The sequence below is a fragment of the Cryptotermes secundus genome, unplaced genomic scaffold, assembly GCF_002891405.2.
Source record: "Cryptotermes secundus unplaced genomic scaffold, Csec_1.0 scaffold2210, whole genome shotgun sequence".
NCBI classification, from domain to species: Eukaryota; Metazoa; Arthropoda; class Insecta; order Blattodea; family Kalotermitidae; genus Cryptotermes; species Cryptotermes secundus.
This window is the reverse complement of record NW_019735601.1, coordinates 193,781-217,976: the sequence shown is the minus strand read 5'-3', so window position 1 is coordinate 217,976 and position 24,196 is coordinate 193,781. Positions and strand designations below refer to the sequence as shown.

At 38.4% G+C, this 24,196-nt stretch overlaps 1 protein-coding gene across 7 annotated transcripts in view; it reads right to left on the bottom strand.

Annotated features, from left to right (window-relative positions):
- LOC111869724 (threonine--tRNA ligase 1, cytoplasmic) overlaps nucleotides 1-24,196 on the bottom strand; it is a gene marked incomplete at its 3' end in the record, with an annotated part of 29,108 nt that overhangs the window by 2,046 nt on the left and 2,866 nt on the right. For 3 of the 7 annotated variants that reach the window (XM_023861450.2, XM_023861451.2, XM_023861454.2), the window contains 8 exon segments: nucleotides 2,493-2,687; nucleotides 5,637-5,783; nucleotides 6,455-6,598; nucleotides 8,819-8,932; nucleotides 10,973-11,106; nucleotides 11,745-11,860; nucleotides 14,286-14,440; nucleotides 15,397-15,495. In XM_023861450.2, the coding sequence (XP_023717218.2) occupies nucleotides 2,493-2,687; nucleotides 5,637-5,783; nucleotides 6,455-6,598; nucleotides 8,819-8,932; nucleotides 10,973-11,106; nucleotides 11,745-11,860; nucleotides 14,286-14,440; nucleotides 15,397-15,495 (1,104 nt within the window). 7 annotated transcript variants of the gene reach the window in all.

The window sequence follows — 24,196 nt, the reverse complement described above, 5'->3', positions numbered from 1 at the left end:
GAGGTCGGCCAGGCGATTTCTTTTTCAGTGCAGAACCTCTTGCTCTAAAGTTTGATACCCAAACGTGAATAGTTTTTCTATCCGGAACAGGATCATGTCGGCCAAGTTCGAACCGAATGCGAAATGCTCGCTGAGTAGTAATCACCGATTCACCATTACGAATATACTCTTCCACAACAAACGCACGATGCTCACCGTGCCACGCCATTGTGACTACTGCAAATGGCACTTATACCTCTATCCATCGGTACCCCCTCCGCCGCCGTATCCCCACCACAACTCACACAGCGCCCTCTCCAAATACGGGAGGTCAATTTGCCGGACCCTGTACTTTGTGAGTAAAGGCATCTTCGCCACTGTGACTTTCAGTATGTGTCAGACTGGCACTCTTTTCAACTAGTATTATACTTACTTTGAATCACTATTTTGTGAATATTACCAACAGGTGAGTGTGTCACTTTGTCAATCAACATAATTTATTCGATTTTGCTAGAAACCCCCCTACCGCAAGATGATTCTTCAATCGCACAACCCGAATATCACGGTCAGTGGCGTTTCTCGGGAGAGGGCCAAATTTATCAAGGGGCCCAACTGAGTCGACTGGAGGTGAAACAATCACAACACTGGCCAGCCAAAGGGAAGCTAAGACGTATTTGTTCTCAGAATAAGAAGCGCAGAAGTACGTAAAGTGTCACGTTGCGCTGTGTGGGTTCGGCTGCTTCGAGAATGTTGGACTGCTTCGACAAGTAGTACACGCGCATCGAGTGTGAGTTATCGTAAACTGTGAAGTGACGCAGTTCAAACTCGCGTACAGTATGAACAAAATATTATTGTACGAGTATATAGTGTGATTATATTTACAATATCACCATGATTCAAGGCTGAAGAATAAACAACGGGTAAGTCCTTTGGAATATCATGACATATATAATAAAGATTATATTTTGCAATTCATGACAAAATAATCACAGTTAATTTTCATTTGTAAAAATTGCTCTTCTGTGTATATGTAGAAAAATTTATTGTCTTTCAGGTTGTTTTTAGTTTTTAATTCTATGTTGCATAAAACGGAAAATATGGATTTTTTTCTGACGGTTTGCAAATTTAATTAATCAGGGTGATTTAAATACTGGCCGCAGGGGGCTCCCGGCAATTTAAAAGTCCGTACATTAAAGGTTAATTATATCATAAATCATGTATTTAAAAAAAATCTGACTTCTTTGTTTATAATTGACCAGATTTTATTAAAATCATCAAACTTCCAAATCTTTGCAACCCTAAATATGGTGGTAGCATTAATCATATATTACATTATCAGGTCAAGTGTGTAAGAAGGTGTGTGTATACTATATACAGAATGCCCGTAAATGATTGATACACTTTAATTTGTTATACCAAGGTATGTTTTATAGCTATACAGTTTTAACTAGCATCATTTGAATGACAAACTCTGAAAGTTTTACATATCCTAAAGATGCTCAATGTGAGCTCCATCATGATCCAACAAATGTCCAGCCTGTAAACCAGCTCATCCCATACTCTCCCTAATATGTTCCTGTCAACTGTCTCGACAGCTGAGGTAATTCTCAACTTCAAATCATCAATATCCAGTGGTAGAGGTGGCACACACACTTGTTCCTTTACATAACCCCACAGAAAGAAGTCACATGGCCTGCTGAACACTGGTGCATGAATTTGTTTTTGCGTACTCAATTACACAAAAGCTCTTCCCTGTGGGAGACATCATTTCTGATAATTGTGGAGCCTGGAGGTACAGAGAGGTCCTACAGAGAAATACCACCAATTGTAAAATCTCTGTGAATTTGACTTTCTGCTGATACCGGTTATACATGGGTATACTTTGTAGTTTCCTCAAATTTTATCCCCGAAAGTGTATCAATCATTTACAGACACCCTGTATAATGTACAGCACTTACATTAACAGTAAGAATGGCATGCATACCATACAGAACACATCATTTTTTAATCAAAAAAATTCTGAATAAAAAGTATGAACCGTACATCGCCAAGTAAAGTACATACTCATCATCACCATCATCGCTGCCGTTATCATCCTTGTCCTCGTCATTGTCACGGGCAAAACAGCCCTCTTTGAACCAAGCCTACCTGAGAAGATTCAGCCACATTTGCCTATTCCTGGCTATGTCAGTCTTTATTTAGTCTGCCAGGTTATCATGAATTACATCATTCAGTTTTCACTTCTTTGGATTTCACAGCAATAATTTTTTTACAAAGCAAGGTAGTCAGCCTTGCATACAACCCCTAGTCTGGAGGGCAAGATCTCTGTACTTATGACCCACTACTGACAGGGTGGTCCAGTTATGCTACAGGGAGCAGGTTCCCTTTTCATTGTCTTCTACAAGCAATTTGAAGGTATCTGAACCCACCTCCACTTGGTAGAACATACATGTTCAGTTATATAACTTTATATACTACATTTTCATAGCAAAAGTATCATATCTAAAACTTACAGCATAATGTGCCCAATGTCCTGAAGTTTGCCACAGCTTGGAATTGAAGATATTTGGTGTGACAACTTCTTGGAAACCCCGTTTACGATATTCAGACTTAATAAAATCCACAAGTGTGTTGTATATATATGCGCCACGAGGTAAGAAGAAACATGACCCAGGACTCAATTCATGAAAGAAGAATAATTCTTGTTCCTGCAAACAATATACGATATACACAAATAACACCTCTCTCTCTGAAATAATCCTCAAGAACAGGTAACTGGAGAAACACTCGTTCATCCACAATCTGCTCTGCCTAAAGTGGATAAAGTGAAACAGGCTGTGGCCATGTCTCAGCAGCAGTGTGCGCGCGTGCATGTTAATGCATGTGTGCGCGAGCAAAATACAGTGAAACTCCCATTTAAGATTTCTTTGTGGAGCAGTGGATTTGGACATTAAACTGAGGAAAATCTTAAAAAGGGGATATTTAACACTGCTATTACTGACACTGAATGCTACGAGGGCAATCCTCAAACTACAGAACACTAAACTGGGATTCCAGTGCACTAAATCAACATCTATTAACACAACGGAGTTTTCATCCATTTCTTAAAGATTTATTTTAATATTACCCTTTTATCTAAGCCTATCCAAATAGTCTTGTCTCTTCAGGTTTTCCAATTGAAGTTTTCAGCATTTTTCTTCCATTCAACTGGCTGGGATTCTGCAACCACTACATTTTAACCTTTATCCTACGGCCCTTTAAACTTAGGTTTTCGCAGCCATACGGAATTCTTTAAAGGGCCGCTATTTGAGATCCGTTAAAGCTGTAGTCACTTAACTAAATTTGCTCCTATTTCTACAATTTCTGTGATAAGCGAACGAAATAAACGCTGTTTTTTTCTCTAAAGAATATAGAATCAGATATTGTAATTTACAGATTGTATAANAATAATAATAATAATAATAATAATAATAATAATAATAAAAGCAATTATAAAACGAACAACTATGTGGTTGAAAATAACTCATACAAAGTGGTGATACCCTAGTCAGGAAAAGTCTACCTATAATACTGATGGAACATTTTTTTTTGTATAAATTCACAACCTGACGATTTAAGGCATCTTTTGGAAACAATATGCATGATGATCGATACAGCCTATATAAACATACTGACTTCAAGCTCTTTGGTATCATGGTCCAGTTATACCAAATGAGCTTTGATCATCAGATGATACCATGCTGTGGAATATATTCATCTTCCATTAATGAGAAGTGTAATGAAACGAACCAAATTGGTTCTAGATTAGAATAAATATTGTACACTGCTTTGTAAACAGACTTACTGTAATAATTTTCATATTTTTTAACAAATCAATGTACATCTTAGCATTTGTTAAAATATATAATATTTATATCTTTGACATGGTAATATCCTTCTGAAGATGGTCGTTTTGAGCAAAACATGTAAAGGATGAAAAATTAAAAACACAACTTTTATCAATCACACTGGATGGTGGTTAAAATCTTATAAACTGTAAATTGTGTAAGGTGTTAATATATCCAATCATCGAAACCAGAACCTGTTATTATTAGTCACGGAACCCCTGAAGAAATTATAATATAAAGATGCAGTACTTCATATGACAAACATATTTTATTGTCTGCAATGTTAACAATTAAATTGTGAAGGTAATATACCAAAATCTGAGCTGCTCTTTGGTTTTTCCCTACCACCCTCAAGTCACATTTAGATTTTGGCTACAAAGTTGCAAAAACCTGTTAGGTTTTAAGTACTCTGTACAGTAACCACTATTTTCAACTGTCATTATATCTGGTACTATTACTACACACTATACAGGGTGTCCCACAAGGAAAAGTCAGTATTCTGGGAGGACAAAGTATGAGTTATTTTAAGCACAAAAGTGAATATGCACATGTGTCCTATTCTGAACAGATTCTGAGATAGAGCTTTTTCACTATACAGTTCCAACATTGTTTATGAGAGATATTGTTCTGCTTCTAATACTGGTACTTATTGTTCAAGTGACCAAGTTGGTACAGATTACCTAGTATAATGGTAAAAAAAAAAAAGGGTAAAACTATCCCTGTAACAGGCCGTGAAGGCCCATAGGGTTGGGAGACGTTGAGGGTCCCACATTATCTAGACAATCAGCTCAAGGATGGCAGTAAGTTTGTCAGCCTTACACACCAGCCACCATTTAGCCCCCAGGGAGGTTCCTGGTACGCATTTCTGTTAAAGACTAACCTGATCCCAGGGCCACAGTGCAGCTGGAAGGATTAGGTGAACTGAAAAAATCCACCTCATTGGGACTTGAACCCATAACCTTCCGGCTTGTAGCACAGTGCCACAACCAAATATGCAACCACATGCCTCCACCTAGTATAATACATTTTCGAAAATTCCGCCAACATCAGTGCACTTTGCAACTCACGTGAGGGTATGGTGTGTTGCCCGTCTGAGTGCATCCTGATGTTCCTTTATGCATGCAATAATATCCATAGCTCTATCTTGGAAACCGTTCGGAATAGGACACATACGCATACACTTCTTTGCTCAGAATGACCAAAACTATGACCTCCCAGAATACTGACCTTTCCTCCTGGGACACTCTGTGTATACAGTTTACACAGATAACCTTCATGAGATATGCTGCTAGCTCATGTGGCACTGCAATAACAGAGGTTCCACTGTACAACACACTATAATATGAGAGCTGAGAGAGACTAAAAGGCAAGATTTGGCAATCAAATTATTAAGTACACCCTGAAATATTATTACACTTGCCTTAACTAAACCTATTCCATATTGTGATGGCCATCCATTGAATGCAACACTCTACAAGAACATATATTGACCCATGTTGTACATCATAAATTTCCAACCACAAACATCCTAGAAAAATTTGTATTTCAAGCTTTCTTTTACTGTGGATCAAATAATGCATTTTACACATGTTTATTAACGCTGTATTTTTTTCAACATCTGTAATCACTGATCCTTTAAACTGAAATGACTGAGCATTTATTACATCAAGCAGTTTTAGATTCAGAAATTCCTGTAATGAAAGACTTAATTTGTAAAGCCATCAAGGTTTACAATCCATCTGCTTTCAGACCAAGAACACAATCACTAACCTTGCCAATTTTCCGATGGTCCCGTCTTGCAGCTTCCTCCTGGAATTTTTCCCATTCCTTTAACTGCTTGCTGTCTGGAAATGATATTCCATAAACTCTCTGGAGAGACTCAGCTTCACTCTTCCCTTCCCAGTATGTAGCAGAATTCTGCAATTAAAAATCATCATTTTAAAATCAAAGCATTCTTATCCAAATTCAGCAAGCAGGAAAAGCATCACATGGTTCTCAGGATAGAAAATTAGAACATAAAGTCAAGTGCAGTACCTTAAACTAACTAAACCAATTAATATGGAATACCCTTACTTGAAAGGGAAACACATTCCAAGGAACATGTTCTTTCCGTGGCAGGTTATTTTATGATATTGTCAGTAGCATCAAACGGTAGGATGACTAATAAATTGGAGATGATCTGCAAGTGACTGTAGCCTGCACAAGGTATTAACCTGGCATCTGACTGGAGGGACTAAAGAAAAGTACAAAAAACATCCACAAGGACAGCCAGTGTCCCAGCTGAGATTCACACCAAGCACCCCCCAAGTTACACATTCTTAAAAACACATGACATAAAAATAACAGCCAGGTTCTATGAAAGTAAAATGTAATTATCTGGGTTTTAATTAAAAATAAGACACATTCCTGCATTTAGAAAATGGCAAGATTGAAATGAATACACATGAAATTGTTAAAAAATTAAACAAAAGCAGTAAAAATATGAAGACAAATGATGAAAAGGAAGAGGAAGTAGACTTGACATTTCCGTTTGATTAATGGTTTTCATGGCCCAAGATGAAAGGTAGCTGAGGGCACATATTACTTGCCTTTGTAATTTTGAAAGACTTTACTTTCCCAGTATGCCGCACATGTGGTCCTCTGCAGAGATCAATAAGTGGCCCACATCGATATACGGTTGTTGTTGGTGCGTTGACTTTCTCATTGAGTATGCGTACTTTGAATTGGTTGTACTAGAAACATGCACAGAACAGATGGACAAATAAGAATAAGACACTCTCCCAGTGACTTCTTCCTTTCCTCTACAACAAAAGCAATTCTACAAAAATGTGATATAGTGTGATCACCAAGATAGATGCAAACAAAGTCCAGTAGGACTGTCACCAGTAAGGACATATAAAATGGCAAAAGTATTTCATAACAACAGAGGGATTGTACAGGGAGGTGCTCAACTCTGTTGACCAGTTCATGGCCCTGTGCTTCATGGTGACTGGTGCACCACTGGCTGTGAGGTGCACATGAATTTTGACAATGAATCAGTATGCCTAATGGCTGATAACGTTTTGAATGAAGGAAAACTATTAATTCTGTGAACTGCTTGACAGCATTATGTTTCATGACAAGCAGTGCAGAATTTGTTTATGACCTGTCAACAGTGGGCGGCAGTTATCAGCTTCAATAAGCATATCTTCTAATTACAATTAGTAAGCAGCACATTACATCAGAGTGCACTATACTTCAGAGCAACGTGTATTTGTTTGATACCTACGTGGAATATGGATCTGCTAGAAAGTATAGGCAAAAATTTCAACATAAATTTTTTGATGAAAGAGATCCCAACAGACAAATAATTCACAATTTGGTGAATAAACTTTGATCAACAGGGCTCCTAATAGGCAAGGAACAAAAACATAAATTCCAAGTGCTTACTGAGAAAAAGTCAGATGACACAAGAGCCAGACTTGAACATACACCTAGAAAATCATTGAAAAATCTAGCTCAAGAGACTGAAGTGTCAAAGTCTATTGTAAGAAAGGCAACACAACTGCTGAAGCTTAGACCATATAACACAACAGTAACCCATGCTTTGCAGTGGTGTGATCCAGCCAGCAGGGTTCACTTCTGCAGTTGGTTTCTACAGTCTGTCATCTAGAGTAAGATCAATCCACAATTGACATCCACATTGACAATACGCAAAATAATCCCTCCTGGAGTTCAAAGAATCCACATCTAACACGTAATTCCTGCTCCATAGAATAAAAGTTGGTATCTGGTGTGCTTATGTGCAAGGAGGGCTGCTGGACCTGTTTCTTTTATCAAAAGAATTAATTGCACAAGATATATACAGGTCATCCTCGGGCACTTCTTTCCAGAGCTAACAGAAGAAGAAACACTCTATGGCTGGTTTCAGCAAGACTCAGCCACTGCCCACACTGCATGTATATCTATGCAGGCTTTGTCCAATATCTTTGGGGACAGAATTACCAGCACTGATATTTGGCCAGCATGTCACCTGATCTGACACCTTGTGATTTTTTCTTCTGGGACTGTTTGAAGAACAAAGTTTACAGCAGTAATCTTCCAAGAGAAGAAGAACTAAAAGAAAATATTCACAGGGAAATTGCAAATATTCCCGCAGAACAGCTTCAAAGGGTAAATCAGAAGCTCTTCTGCCAGTACAAGGACTTTCTGCATGTAGAGAGACAGCATTTTCAACACCTCCTGTCATCTGTGAATTGTAACTAATTCAGTTCGAACATTATCAGCCAACAGGCATATTGAATCAGCAACAAAACTCTCTTAAGCCTCACAGTGTACCGGTGTCTGTGAATTGATCAACAAAGGTGAGAACCTCCCTGTATTTTGTCGAAGGGAACATAAAAATCCATTATAAAGTGGTGTCTTCCGAACCTGTTTGGATACCAAAAATATTGAAGACACCCAGAGCCTAACTAAAACATACAGAGCATTTTGCTGAGCCCTGCTGGTTAAATATAGCTAATTTAATTCCATTATGTGATGAATACTCCTAGGATTTGATTTGTCAATTTAACAGGTTTGTACTTGATGTTAACTGCAACTGTTATAAATATTGGTCAACAACGGTTACATGAAATTCAAAATTTGAAAACCGCACTTAAATCTAATCTAACCCAATATTTAGTAATGATACTTCCTTTGCACCATATGTACTTGTTATACTATCATGACTCAGCCACCACTTGCTCCTCTGTATCAATGGGCTGCAACACATGACAGTAATGTTTGCTTTAAGGCAGGAGGGAGTTTATGTAACACACCCTTTGCCTTACAGACTTCCTAGAGTTTATGAGTCATGGACCCTACTACTTCAAAAACACTGAACCCATATTTTGCATATATATATGCTAACTCTTATGACTTGCATGTTACATTCAATTTAAATACAACTAGTTGCAACATTTATAAATTACCTTGAACATCTCCAGCAGATCCTCCTTTCTGAGTTCAAGACGTTCAAAATTTTGTTTTTCTTTCACAATCGTTTTCATGATATTCTCCACAACTGGAAAATCTAAATTAGACACCTTCAAAGAAAAGAACAAAGTGCAGAATCATTAACAAATTAACATAAACCAACTACATTCATGTATTATAAACTGTGTGCATGTGAAAATGCTACTTTTAAAAAGTTTCCTTCAGCACAATAGACAAATTATATTTCAGACATGCTCCAAAGTCAGAATACAAATTTCACAATACCAATCACCAATGGTGATAACAGAAAATCAAATACTGTTCAAAGGGATATTTTATGGGACACATACACATTATAAACTTTTCTAAGGAAGGCTGCAAATGATATTCGATCATCAGAAAAAGTTTTAAACATTCTTCTTTTATTTGAAGCTTAAAAAACAATGCAAAATAGGATATTCTTGCTTCTGCAGATGTCCAGGAAAGAGACTACTACTCCTATCTGCAAAATGGAAGGACAATCCAAATCACCACTGTCAGCGAAAAATGTAAACTACTTGTAACTAAACTAACCCCACAGAGCAGCAGAATTCCTTAGCTAGCTAATAAATTCCCCACCTCTTACAGAACCTGGAGCTCACTACTGCATTCACAAGAACCTACCACTGCAACTTGCCCAGAGTTCAACACCACCACCATCACATCAAATTGTATCAATGCAAGAAATTTGTCATAGCAGAACATGGCAATCACCTGGGCCACCATGACCTGCTGAACATCAGTGCAGGGGCTAAGTCCAGGTACAGGGACTGCTTCATACAGGAAGCAACAGAGATCAAGCTTGCCCCCAACATGAAGAGGAATGAGAGGTTTTCCCTTAGCAGATCAATGAAGCATCTCATCCATTCCCTGAATGAAAGGAAATAGCAGTTCCTCTCCAAGGATAGACCAGTGACTTTCTCCTAAGAGACATTCCTCTATCCAGGCCCTTGACAGAGAAAAAACAATTGTTTCCCCACTTCCCTGCACCTGGGACCCTAAAAAACTGTTTCCTTCCCACTCTTGAAGTTCAAAGTTCACCTCTGTGAGAAAAACTTATGTTAGCCCTGAGAAAGACCATTTCTGTCCATTCTTTACATAATTTTGCTTTCCTACCCAAAACCATCATGAATAGCTGGAAAAGTCTGTTCTCTCTCACTATTCCATTTTCCAACCTCTTTGCAATAAATGAGATAATTTTTTGTCCATTTCTTCCCATTGGCTATGACTGGATTCCTTTCTTTTACCCCCTCTTTTTGGGTCCCATAACCACCTTCCTTGTAACTTTCCTATATAACTAAGCTTATTTCCAAAACACACACTTCAGCCTTCACAAAAGCTACAGCACATTTCTCAAAGATGTCAGTATCCACATGCAGAACTACAACATGTAACAACACAGGAGACAACAATCCTGTAACACCTCTGTTGTCATTTCTGTTATCATCACCACCACCACCACCACCATCACTTTCACTGTTCTGTTATTCTTATGTACTAATCAATGTAGGCATGCAGAGTAAGGCAATGACAACTTGGGACACTTGACCACTGGTATTGCAGACTCAAATTACACAAATTTATGCCCATATTCTTTGTGCTGCATCTTCCCATGTACACAGTGGCCTTGCACTGGGATGATCTCCAAGAATACTATCAAATGCCTTAAGTATTCATTATATCAGAATTAATCTGGAAGTTTGGGAGCCACTGCATGATAAAATCAAAACACCTAATATTACAGTCTTAGTGGATAGCACTTCTGCATGGTATTTGTAAAGTCCTTGGTTCATATCTCAATTCAGACACCAGTTAACCTGAGGTTGTTTGTGGTTTTCCTCAATACTTCCAAGCAAATGTCACAGAAGTACCCTAAATTATGCTGAAACCACTTCCTTCCATATCCTTTCCAACATATTTTTCATTAGTCATCCAATCATTCAACACTATATAACATTGGCAACTAAAGGCATAATTAAATAACTCTAAATAGAAATACAAAACAAAATCTTAACAAGATCTGTGCTGTATAGACAAAGCCTTATTATGGAAGCGAATATATTCAACTCAGATCTCAGATCAACAGCTTCATGATAACAGAATAGCCTTACTTGCTTATCATCTATGAACATGTCATAGTAGAATCCATTCTCTATAGGAGGTCCATAACACAAGCAGCCTCCATATACCCGCTCCATAGCTTCACCCAGTATATGTGCTGTAGAATGCCAGAACACTTGCTGCCCTGACAGAAAGAAAACCCAGCACCAGTAAAACAGAGCACAGATGGGTAATTTTTTTTTTAATTCATAAACCATTGCATTAAAACTATAAATCTGGAAATGGAAAACCATAATAACATGCATAAATTGCTCTCTTCAGGTATCTATTCATTTTTAAAACAAAGTTACATCATTCACCAATTAAATGTATTGCGTTTGTTAAATCTGATGTCCACACAGAAGTGATTATGCAGAACATTATCTTCTGGAATGTGACACAATGTTGTATCCACTATATATGTAATGCCTGAACTGCCCAGTTGCCCCTGTTTGTTAGAACAGGGTGCCCTAAATGAATGAAAAAGAGGCTGGTATTAATGTAGTAGGGACTTTATAAGGCACCTTGAATTTTGTTTCATGAAGGCTTCACACTATCTTTTCTGAGACATAATAACAGCTTTCCATCACTATCTTGATTTTGAGAAGCTGAAACTCTCAGACGAACCATAAATATACTGATCACCAGCAATAAGTAAACACTGAATTCATTTTCTTCCCAAATCTAAAATGCCTGAGATTTATAATGTTAAATCAGAGTAGTAGTAAAAACACTTCCTCTGTTAAGAGTATCTGTATATATCTACATTTTATTCATAGTTACCTTCTTCATCATCAAACTTCAGTAACTGTAGTTTGGAATCCTTTTCAAGAGGCCTGTCTAAATCCCACAGTTCTCCATTTATTTTGGCAATCACCGAATTTTCTGCTAGTCCCTGGCTGAAACACAACAGGCTTTAATGGTCAGCATTAACCGTCATATCCTGGTTCCTGAATTTTAGCAATGTTGATTGCCTGAGCGTAACTAACACTGTGGTAAGCAGTGCAGCTGCAATCTTCAGGATAGCAAGAAAATGATCTGCAGGTTGCAGCTGTAATCCTTAATGAAACATTAGTATAAGTATAAGTATAGTATTTAAATGTTAAATATGATTTTGTGTTCAATATGTTACCAGCCACTTGTAACCAGAGCAGCTGACTCAGCCTACAGGCTGGTTAATGGATTTATAGTAGAGTCAACTGCTCTGGTTACAAGTGGCTGGTAACATATTGAACAGAAAATCATATTTAACATTTAAATACTATACTTATAGTTAACCTAACTCTGGTAGGGGTCACATCATCTGTACCATACATAATGGTTATACTTCCATAATGCAGTCACAAGAGCCACATCTCTGGTAAGTCTCCGCCAGATAAAGGTGGACCAATATTAACGCCTTCAATGTTAAGTACAAGACATGTTACTAAAAATATCAGTACTTCTGGTCTGTTTGCAGCTTTTCAACAGTAAGGACATGACATTACAAAGAAAATATTCTAACAGAAGAAGGTTCTACAAATAAAAACTAGCATTTCATTCATTACACATAACAATCGGCTTTTAAGAAAAATCTAAGTAATCAACCCAGCTCAATTGCAGGAACCAGTGTAACAATGACCCCCAAATGCCAAAGCAATCATTTCAGTACCATAACATGTGCTGTTACCTACTGATCATTTTTACTGGACATTTCCTCTGCAAATCAGATGGTGATATATTACGATGCAATATTTTCTTTTTCTTGCAGCTGGATATCAACCAAACACCACAGCTACCATTTCAATACTGTGCTGCCATCTCTTGATTATTCTTGAAACTTTTGATAGAAATATGTAATATTACATTGCGGCATGCCCACAGAAAGCCAGAATAGTTTAATCAGAAGAGTCATCTGTTACTAATTCTTAAGTGCAGTTCTGTTTCTTCAATCCTCCCACCACCTTGGTTGTGGAAGCCCTGGATCCATGCATATAGGGGCACTGTCACCGCTTGTGACCCAGCTGCCATTCTTTCAACCTCTGCGTCAAGTTCCTTATGAAGGCCCAGTGTCTGTTGGCTGACAGATGTCAGAACAAGAGCAACTTTTTGAGTGTTCACTTCTTCTAGACTGGTCTTCATTTTGGCTCTCATCTGTCAGTCAGCCTTCATCTCTTTAATGGTCATCCGTCTTTTCTTGACTGGAGTCCATCTTTTTTTCACAAGGCATTCATTTTGGCCAGCAGGCATTCCATCATTGGTTCCATTTCTGCGGTATAACAATGTAACCATTCAATGTGGCTTTGAGCCCAGTAATTCAATGAATCAGATCCCATCCAATCCAATTATCCCACTTCTGACACCAGGTGTCACATGGTCAGTGACTAGGGATAAGGCTTGGATTGGTAGTTACACTTTTTTTTTATTGCTAGTGCGGTGGGACCAAGTCCCTTGTACTGCGGCCACTTCTGGCCTATCGTACCAGCCCCAGATGATAGGTGAGAGTGATTGTGGAGCAATTGGTGAAATGAAGATTGGCAGGGGAAACCAAAGTACTCTGAGAAAACCTGCCCCAGCGCCACTTTGTCCACCACAAATCACACTTGCCCACACCCTGAATCAAACCCGGGCCACCACAGTGGGAAGCCAGCGACTAACCACTTGACCTATGGCGTGGCCTAGATGCACTTACTGGATCCTTATAACTTGTTAACTGCAGATCCTAAAATAGTTTCACTAGTTCCCACACTTTACTATTCATTACAGGTAATTACAGAGCTATCACTAATTCACACCCTTTACAATTAACTTAGGCACTGCATGGTAATATTTCCCAGTGCCATTGATTCCTCAGCTTCTGGTGCTCAATGGCTCCTGTCCTTGGTGGCTGGCACATATCTCATGACTAACTATTTATGGCTGCTAACACTGGTCATTGAAACCTAGTCCCACACCTGGCCTCCACTGGCTGCTGCTGGCTAGCACTTGCTTCCACCTCGTCTGCAGACTGCTAACCACTCCCTACTTGACTGCATTAACATCAGTTTCTGTTCTCCAGATATAGCATCAGGGTGGCCATGACAGAGAACACCACTTCTCACAATTTCTCTACTGTTATATGTATAACTTCTGCTACACACAGGTGGTATTCAATGTGTCATAACCTAGTAACAGATGTCTCTTCTGACTGAACTATTCTGGTTTTCACAGACATACCACAATATGTACAGGAAAATGGCTGAAACATACTGGCTAAGGAGACATGCATAAAATGTTTTGACTGGAAAAGATCATGAGAAAAATCTGACAAAAGAAAATGCTAAAAACATTAAATGTTTGGCATACCTGATTCCTTTAGCAACCTCATAAGGAGTTGTGCGCCATGACTGCCCTTCAACAATTTTTCCATCTGGCAATGTAATCTTTATAGGAAATGGTATTTTAGCTGCCAGTTCTGCCTCATACTGCAACTTAAACTTGTTCCACAAATGAATCCTTTCCTGTAGACATAAGAAAAATAAGATACAACAACATTTACACTGGTCATTTGTGGTCCCGTTTACAAGAACAATTTGATATCATACTGAAGCTTCGAAGAGGAATAGCTTAAAACACTCTGTTTTTGTTCTTTGATGAGGCTGTGCATTTGTGTGTTTTTGATCACATTTCTGCATACAGAGAGTGGTACTGTGCACCAAGATTATGCTCCACTACTAAGCAACATTCTCATTTAGAAGTACTAGATTCCTCTATGATGCAATGTATAATTAATGGAAGCCAAAATAGGGATCCCGCAAGTGGCAAATTATCTACCTATCTAATCAGTCCAGCTTATATGGCAATCTTTGCCTGTATAAATATAGTATTTCGTAACCGAATCTCCCTGTTCACTAGACAGGACTATATGATTGTTTTGTTTATTATATAGTTAAAGTAATTTGAAAGACAAAATGCAAAAGAGTGGGGGAGATATAGATGATGTTGAAATGAATGAATATAAATCAATGCAGCAACTGTTGCAATTCCAAAAAGTAACGTTTAAGAAGGCAAAGTGAAGTTTCAATGAATTTAAATGAAGGAACCACCAGATTTGTATTTAATACTGTTGCTTTATTATTCCAGATCCATAGTACAGACCCAAGAGAATTCTGTTTCAAAATTAATTCAATAAAACTCTTTAAAAATCTTGTGTATCAAATGGTAAGATAACAGAAGAAGAGACTGACTCAGAAGGATTCAAACGAAAACGCAACCCTTTTCTGAGGTACTATTTCAGCATTTGGTTGGAAGGGCTAGAGAAAACCATAAAAACCCAGAATGGGAATTATAATCAGAAAGGCTAAATATTCAATTATGCTATGTGGCCTGAAATTACTGCTGCCACTATCTGTAATACAGTATTGGTATCATAATTATCATATTACGGGCCACCATGGAACAGAAATTCAGTACACACCTCTATGTATGGTGGCCATGGATTGAGCTCTGAAACATTAACTCTGTCATCTACTCCTTTCTTATCTTTCTTGTCCTTGTGTACTTTTGTTTTTGCCATCTGAAATGAAAAACACAAATTGTACAATAAATCATAAATAATTATTAGACAAAACACAAGACTCAATCACAAGCTTGAATTTATGGCTCGAAAATGCTGACAAAAAATAGAGATATGCAATTTAAAGACATCAGAGGATCTTAAATGTACTCAACTGCACGAAAATAAGTACATTCAAAATGCACACACAAAATTTTCATATTTGTGTAAAAAACAGACTTTCTATAAGAGCTGTGTAAAAGGAAAAATGGGATACTGCATTTGTTTTTCCTCACAATTCATCTCTTGAACTGATGCATGACTTCTGATCATTCATGGTATGAAATTTATGCTACAAGTCACAGTTTGAGTCAGTCTGGTCTTTTTGACCTCCTATTACAAGAAAGGCTAGAAATTAACATTTTTTCTATAAAATTCATACCAGATTTATAAATGCTTGATGAACAGTCACAGAAATTAATTAAATTATTAAATTGGTTCAAAACTTGCAACTGAAAAAATATATAATAAATTATATGGCAATTCAGTAAGTCACTCGAAAATGGTCATTTAGGGGCGAAACATGTCGTGTCGAAAGTGAAAGTGTAAGAAAGAAGGAACAATTTGTTGCATTATTGACAGACTGTGTAGTACATAGACAGTTTCATATATAGTAATGCAACAGGATGCTTGGGGGCACATGGTAGCGTAGTTGGTTGAGGCACCATGCTACAAGCCAGAAGGTCATGGGTTCAAGTCCCGATGAGGTCACTGGATTTTTCAATTGACCTAATTCTTCCAGCTGCACTATGGCCCTGGGGTTGACTCAGCCTTTTAAAAGAAATGAGTACCAGGACTTAATTAAATAATTTTCCTGGGGAGTAAAGCACGGCTGGCGCATAAGGCTGACCTTACTGCCATCTTTGAGCCGATTGTCTAGATAATGTGGGACCCTCAATGTCTCACAACCCTATGGGTTTTCACAGCCTGTTACAGGGATCCTTTTACTTTTTACTTTACATACAGGATGCTTACATATAGGATTTCAGTAAGCAACTGAAAAAGATGTGGAAGGAAAGGCTCTTGACCTAATTTCAGGTGCTGTTCCAGCACCTTCCTGGAGGGACTAAGGAAAAACATGAAAACTCAATCAGTAAATGAGGGATGATTCAATGGTCGCATTTGAGACAAAGTGAAGTTTCAATTTATTTAAAAAAAGAAAAAAAAAAAGAAACCACCAGAAATAAGTTGATTTGTATGAAATTTTCTAACTGAAAATCAAATTCTGTTGCTTTATTATTTCACATCCATAGGTAAAGACCCAAGAGTTTTGTTTCAAAGCTGATTCAGTAAAACTTTTTAAACATCTTGTGTATCAAATGGCAAGATAATTTGTGAATACAGTAAATCCTTGTCCAAGATATATTTGTAAAGCGATGATTTACTTATACAAACAAAAATAAATATGAACACACAGCCTTCCACACATGCTCCAACAGCATTCATGCCAACATGCACTAATTTTCTCCACTTCCAAATGTTTCATCAAAACCATCATCCTTGAAACCATTCATCATCAGCTCCACTACCAATAAAAATCTTCACCGCCATTCACAGGCATGTAATTTACAATAAAATACAATGTTTAACTGTATTTTTACTTCCCATATGAATATGTCATAGTGTTTTTGGTTTCATTACATTCTCATCCTCTTAGGTATTAATGGGAGACTTCATGCAGAAAGCAATCACATTTATATATCCCTTTCAACCCATAAGGTATTAACAAAGTTCTCTAAAACGGATTTACCTAATGTGCTGTTCTCAATGGATCCAACACCGAAGATGAACATGCATTTACTGTAGTAAACTGAAATGGAGTATGAGAGCAGTCATGGCCTTTTTCAGGGTACTATTCTGGAATAGCAACAGTGGATAGCCAGGGTTGAATTCCTAGAAGGGGAAAGTAATTTGTCTCTACTCCACAGTGCCCAGACTGGCTCTGGTACCCACCCAACCTACTGGCCAATGGGCATTCAGGGAACTTTCCCCAGGGGTAAAGTGGCTGGGATGTGAAGCTGACCACTCACCCCTGTCTAGTACGCAAGGTCAAGAATGATCGTACCCCCAATCACCATACATCATGGTGAGGTGCTTAATTAATTACGAGCAGGGACAAATTTACCTTTACCTTATTTCATGAAAATCATCATTACTACAAATTAGTCTGATTGCAAAGATGGACATAATTTTAAGTTACAATTACATAATCCAGTTATTACACATGTAAGATGATAGATCTTGGCACGTTTTAATATGTAAATTTTAAAATTTTATTATTGAACAACGATGAACACACATTTTATGTCATTTTATAAATGGACACTTCATGGCAGGCAGTGCAATGGTTTAACGTGATTAATACACCTGAGGATGGCAGAATGATGCCGAAACATGTAGTGTGAATTGACAAGTGAAACTGTATGCACTAAACGATGGTTACTATATACACACTATGGATACAGTTATTACACATTCCTAGAAGGTAGGGGATATAAAGAAAGCAACATATACACGGTAAAGTTATTAAGTTCGTGGACTGTAGTTTTATCGCATCCTATTACAAGGTATTCACATACACTTACACAGACCCATATTGGCCCTCAAAATAGTTGCCGTTGGCCACTATGCAAGTCTGCCAACGTTGATACAGCTGCCAAAAATAGTGCTGAAACATACTGACAGGAAATTCTTGTACGGCATCTCTTGTGGCATTGACGACCTCCTTGGGCAACTGAAATCTACAACCACGTAGCTTTGCTTTCAAGCAGTGAAAGAACTAGAATGGTGCAAGATCAGGTGAGTACGGAGGGTATGCCAAAATGATGACCTGTTGCTTTCCCAGTTTCTCCTGGACAAGAACAGAGTGACGTGCAGGGGCGTTGTCATGTAGCAACAGCCAATTCTTCCTACACCAAATGTTTCACAAGGTGATTTGCCTAGTTTCTGGCAGAACTTGATGTTTGCCCGTGGTTCAAACTGCCACATTTTCAATTTCTGCCACTTGCATTTAACTGCAGTTCACAATAGAGGCCGTAGTTTTTCTTACACTGTTTGCACAAAATTGCCACTTGCTGTGACGAGAGTTGAACTGACAGGGCATCATATCGTGCCTCAACCTACCTGCTGTTGTGCATTGCAACGATGCTTTGCATCCAGTCCACGAACTTATTGACTGTGGTAGTATGTTTATCACTAACATGTTCAAAGAACCCACCAATGGACTCTATTCCGAACCTGATGAATCCAGCCCATAACATTAAGTCCTACTTAAGATCCATTTAATATTATCCTCACATCTATGCCTATGGCTCCTAAGTGGTCTCTTCCTTGTAGGTTTTCAAACTAAAATTCTGTATGCATTTCTCATCTCTCTGATGAATTCTACATGCCCCACCCAACCCATCCTCGATGTGTTCACACAATATTCTTTAGCAGAAAGTATAAATCACAAAGCTCCTCATTCTACAATTTTCTCCAGCCTGCTGTTACTTCCCCTCTCATGTCAAAATATTTTCCTTAGCACCCTTACTCGGCATATAAAATTGATTAAATGTACAAAGAAACCTCACATCTTAAAATCTCACACACGTTCCACAAATATGAAGAAAAAAAAATCGAACGGAGACATTAAACGTTTTAAACATGGTTGCTGGTACAAACAAAACGATAATTTTCTTGAGGTTATATGTAACAATACTGCTCAAATTCCATAATAAATTCCTACATAATAATAACGGCTTACAAGAGTAAGCATTTCTCAAATATGCAACAGGTACCAGAAAAGTTGTGTAATGTATTTTACTACTGATTGTATCAAGGCATTCTGAGAGCAAGACTGGAGAAAACATACAAATATCTCATAATGCCTAGCAAATCAGGCACCTCCTGAATACAATATAAAACCTCTACAAATGCACTAACCTGTTATGAAAATGTACCACATTAAAATATGGCACATAAATTCATATGATTTTGGAGTTAATAACAGTTGAGAGATGACTACATGTTTACATAACACAGTGTCAACTCGGTGGGTGTTACAAATACGTGCGTACATGCTTTGCATGGCACTACACTTTCTTCCCAGTTTTGAGCCCTGTCATAAATGAATATCATTTTAAAGAGTTCTATCTTCTGGGACATAATCCTGTGCAGTCCAGTAGTTCAAACATGAATCAACTCGTCAAATGCAAAATATATGGAAGAACGGGGTTAAGTGCGCAAAACAAGGAAATGAGAGTGAGTAAATAGCGTCGCAGTGTTGGGGACAGCAAGACAAACCTAACAGTGATTCAACACATGTTTAGCATTAATACAACACTGTGGCGTACTGTTTCCATAATCCAAAATATTTATATGCATTCAAAAATCTTAATCTAACATAGTTGTATGTATCAATTTTAGGAAAACCCCCAACATAAGTATTTTAATACAATCAAGTCTGCAGTGGAAACTTTTCCCATGATAAAGACGGCCTTCGGTGATGATTGTTTGTCGGAACGTCAGGGCTAGTTAGATAGTTAGTTATTGGAGAGGGTGGGTTTCCCCATGCACTTAGACCTGTAGTGGTCCATTGTGCTTCCCTCTGTGATTTCTACCAGTCTCTATATCCTACCGGTATTGGTCCTTACCATCAGTCCCGCCCAGCCAGCAAGACCGGCTCTACTAGCTGAGAGGTATCTATAATGCTTCCACCATCTACCAGAGGTATTAGTGACTGCTGTTGGGCGGGAAACGTCCGCAATTTTGGTTCAGTGACCTCCTTTGGAGGTATGAGGTTCTTTTACGTGCCGTAAAGCTACAACACGGGACCCACGGCTTAAAGTCCCTCCCGGAGGACTTGTTCCCTGAATTTTTCCACCCTTAAAAATTCGACGACCTCCGCCGGGTATTTGAACCCACGTACTACGATTCATGAGGTGGGAACGTTACCTCTAGATTATGGAGGCCACTTAACGTCAGGTCTACCAGTGGCACAAGGCCTTTTTAGAAGGCCGTGAAAAGGTCGGCGATGAAGCCCACAACATCTGTCTGATAAGTTTCCTACCCAGAATGGTATAAACAAGGAGATGCTTCATCACCATTGCTTTAGAACATGCCATTAGGAAGCTCCAGGAAAACCAGGTGGGACTGAAACTAAATGGAACATATCAGCTGCTCGTCTACACTGATGATGTGAAATCTATTGGGAGATAACATAGACACCATAAAGAAAAACAGAAACTTTAACTGAAATTTAGTAAGGAGGTTGGTCTACAACTAAGCGCAGAGAAAACTAAGTATATGTTGCTGTCTCATCACCAGATAAAAGTAAAAGTAAAGCTATCCCTGTAACAGGCAGTGGAGGCCCATAGGGTTGTGAGATGTTGAGGCTCCCACATTTTCTAGACAATCGGCTCACAGATGGCAGCAAGGCTGTCAGCCCTAAGCGCCAACCGCCCTTTAACCCCAAGTATATTCCTAGTATTCATTTCTGTTAGAGGCTGAGTTGACCCCAGGGTCATACTGCAGCTGGAAGGATTAGGTCAATTGAAAAATTCAGTGGCATCATTGGGTATTGAACCAGCGACCTTCCAGCTTGTAGCATAGTGCCTCAACCAACTATGCTATTGCATGCCCCCTTCATCGCCAGATTGCAGGGCAAAATCATGACATAAAGATAGCTAACAGATGCTTTGAAAATGTGGCACATTTCAGATATTTGGGAATGACTATAACAAATCAAAACCCGATTCAAGAGGAAATTAAGATGAGATTGAATATTGGTAATGTTAGAGGCTATTCAGTATAGGAACTTTTGCCTTCTCATCTGATGTTAAAAAAAATAAAAATTAAAAATATAAAACACTATACTTCTGTTTCTGGTTCTATGTGGGTGTGAAACTTAGTCTCTGCTAATAAGGGAGGAGAATAGACTAAGGGTGTGCGAGAAAAGGGCACAGAGGTGAAAATTTGGACCTAAGAGATATGAAGTGACAAGTGGTTGGAGAACACTGCATAATGAGGAACTTCATAACTTGTACACTTCGCCAAGTATAATCAGAATGATCAAGTCAAGGAAGATGAGATGGGCAGGGCATATAGTACAAATGGAGAAAATGGAATGCATATAGGATATTGGTGGGGAAGCCACAAGGAAAGAGACCACTAGGAAGACCAAGGCATATGTGGGTGGATAATATTAAAATGGATATTAGATAGGGTGGGGTGGCATGGACTGGATTGATTTGGCTCAGTATAGAGACCAGTTGAGAGCTTTTCTGAACATGGTAATGAACCTTTGTGTTCCATCAAATGTTGCAAAATTCTTAAGTAGCTGCAGAACTAGCAGCTTCTCAAGAAGGGCTCAGCTCCATGGTGTTAGTTTAGGTAATGGGACTTAATTTGTTCATAGCACAAGCAACAGATGGAATTATATAGTTTACGTTCTTGGCATGAAGACATCTACCTGCCTACTCAACTACCTCCATGGAGCACAGTCCATCTTATCAAGCTAACAGTGCCTAAACTAGTCAAGATATCACTTCCTGCCTCTTACAGAACACAAAGATTCATTGAGAAGCATGAATTCAGTCTACAACCTCAACCCCTATTTCTTTAAGGTCATTTTCCAAGTTGTTCCGTTCCTTTAGGTTTTTGATGAATCTGACTTATACAAACTCCTGTCATTCCAAGTTCCAAATTTCATGTCCCTTTCTGGACATTTAAGTCCTCCCAAATAATCTGTATAAGGCCCGTGTAACATTTGGTAATATGCTAGTTCTTTTGTGTTGAAGGACTGCTAGCCCCCTTCCCAACTTCAAGGCTGGAAAATCATCCTCTGTTGTCTGTCCACACCTGCTTATTCAAACATTTTTTTTTCTGTGGCACTACAGCCCCAATTTGGGCCTAGGCCTACCTCCATGAAACTCTCCGTTTCACTTCGGTTTACTAGATCTTACACGTTCGGTAGGACTCCTTGGGCGAGTGATCAGCTTGTCGCAAGGCCTCTACCTGTAGACAAACACAGAAAAACGCACATAAACATCCATGCCCTGAGTGGGATTCAAACCCACGATCCCGGCTTCCGAGCGAGCGAAGACAGCGCATTCCTTAAACCGCTCAGCTACCGTGACCGGCCAAACATATTTACAACCATCCAGTATATCTAGAGGTTGCCTCCTCTATCTTCAACCTGACAATATGTCTTGCTGTGGTAGGAAGCTGACACATCAAAAGCCTGAATGTAACTGTCCTTACGAGTCTCTCACCTGTGGTCTGTCAATTCTGTTATTCTCCATAATGGACACCAAACTTTCACTGACATTCCTGTTTATACCCTCTGTAGCATTAATTTGTGAGGGAAAATTCCTCCGTTCCAATCCAAAGCTTGAAATGTGTCGATACCAACGACACACATGAGGAAAGTTGTCTGATGGGCAACTGTCCAGTGTTTCAAAGAAATATGTATCAATCTGACTTGGTCTAAATCCATTCACATAACTTTTATCTGACAAGTAAATATTTAGGGCTTCAAGACCCTCTGAAGTCTGAAGATTACCAATGAACATTGCACAGCAATTCTCAAACGTAGAAACCACAACTTTAATGACACTTATGCGAAGAATTTTTAATTATATGTTCAATCTGGAACAAAAAGGCAATACTGTATACATTTTTGCTTCAACATACAGACTGGTTACAATTTACCAGAGTGATTTTCAAACATGTATTATATAACTGCTAACCCAAATTTAAAATCAGGCCACAGGAATGAAGAATTCAAAATATTTGTGACCTTTATGAAGCCCAAACATGTGCTTCAATTGTAGCTTTGCACCAATCAAAGTGGTATTCTGTTTCTTGTCATGCATTCTTCAGAAAATCATGATCAACACTTCGAAACAGTTTGGTGTGGTTTGGGTAAAATGCTGCTGGCCATTGCCACAACAGTCATTCTCAGTTCCAAGTCCTGTGGGACTCATGACCATGCTCTATCCCTGCTATTACCTGCCTCAACAACACTACCTAGCATACCAATCTTCTAAATTATCACATTACCAAACTTTCTCTATCACTGTATACTTATTCTAAGACACTGTGTATTAATGGGTCTAGAGGGATAATTTAAGTAGCATTAGATACCTAATATATACAAATAATGAGGATAAAAAAATTCCAAGTGTTCTGAGTTCAAGCTGTGAGAGTTACAAACAAAATTGAAATGTATGCAACTTATTCAAGACGTAGTGTCATATTTGGGCTCCTACAAATTTTCACTTTGTAAATGTGACAGGAAACTTTAAGCACAATAACCATAACATATAGTCTGAAAGGTTTTTATACTAAACCTTACTTCATTTCAGTAGTTAGAAGGAATGATAAACCTTGTGTGTAAAGAAGGCTGACACAGTAAAGTACAGTAAAACTTGGTTATAGCAACATCGGTTTCTGCAACACCTTGTCTATTGCGTCAAATATTCAATGGTACGAACTAATTCCTCATAAAGCAACTGTTTTTATACCTTGCTTAGTGCGACATGCACAAATGCATCAACCTCGTATGTAACGTCATTTTCATTCCTGAATTTCTCTGATATGTACATTGAACGTAATTTAGAAAGTGTGTATTGGGCAAGTAACAGGAAACAGATGAAGATAACTGATTACTGTACTCGTA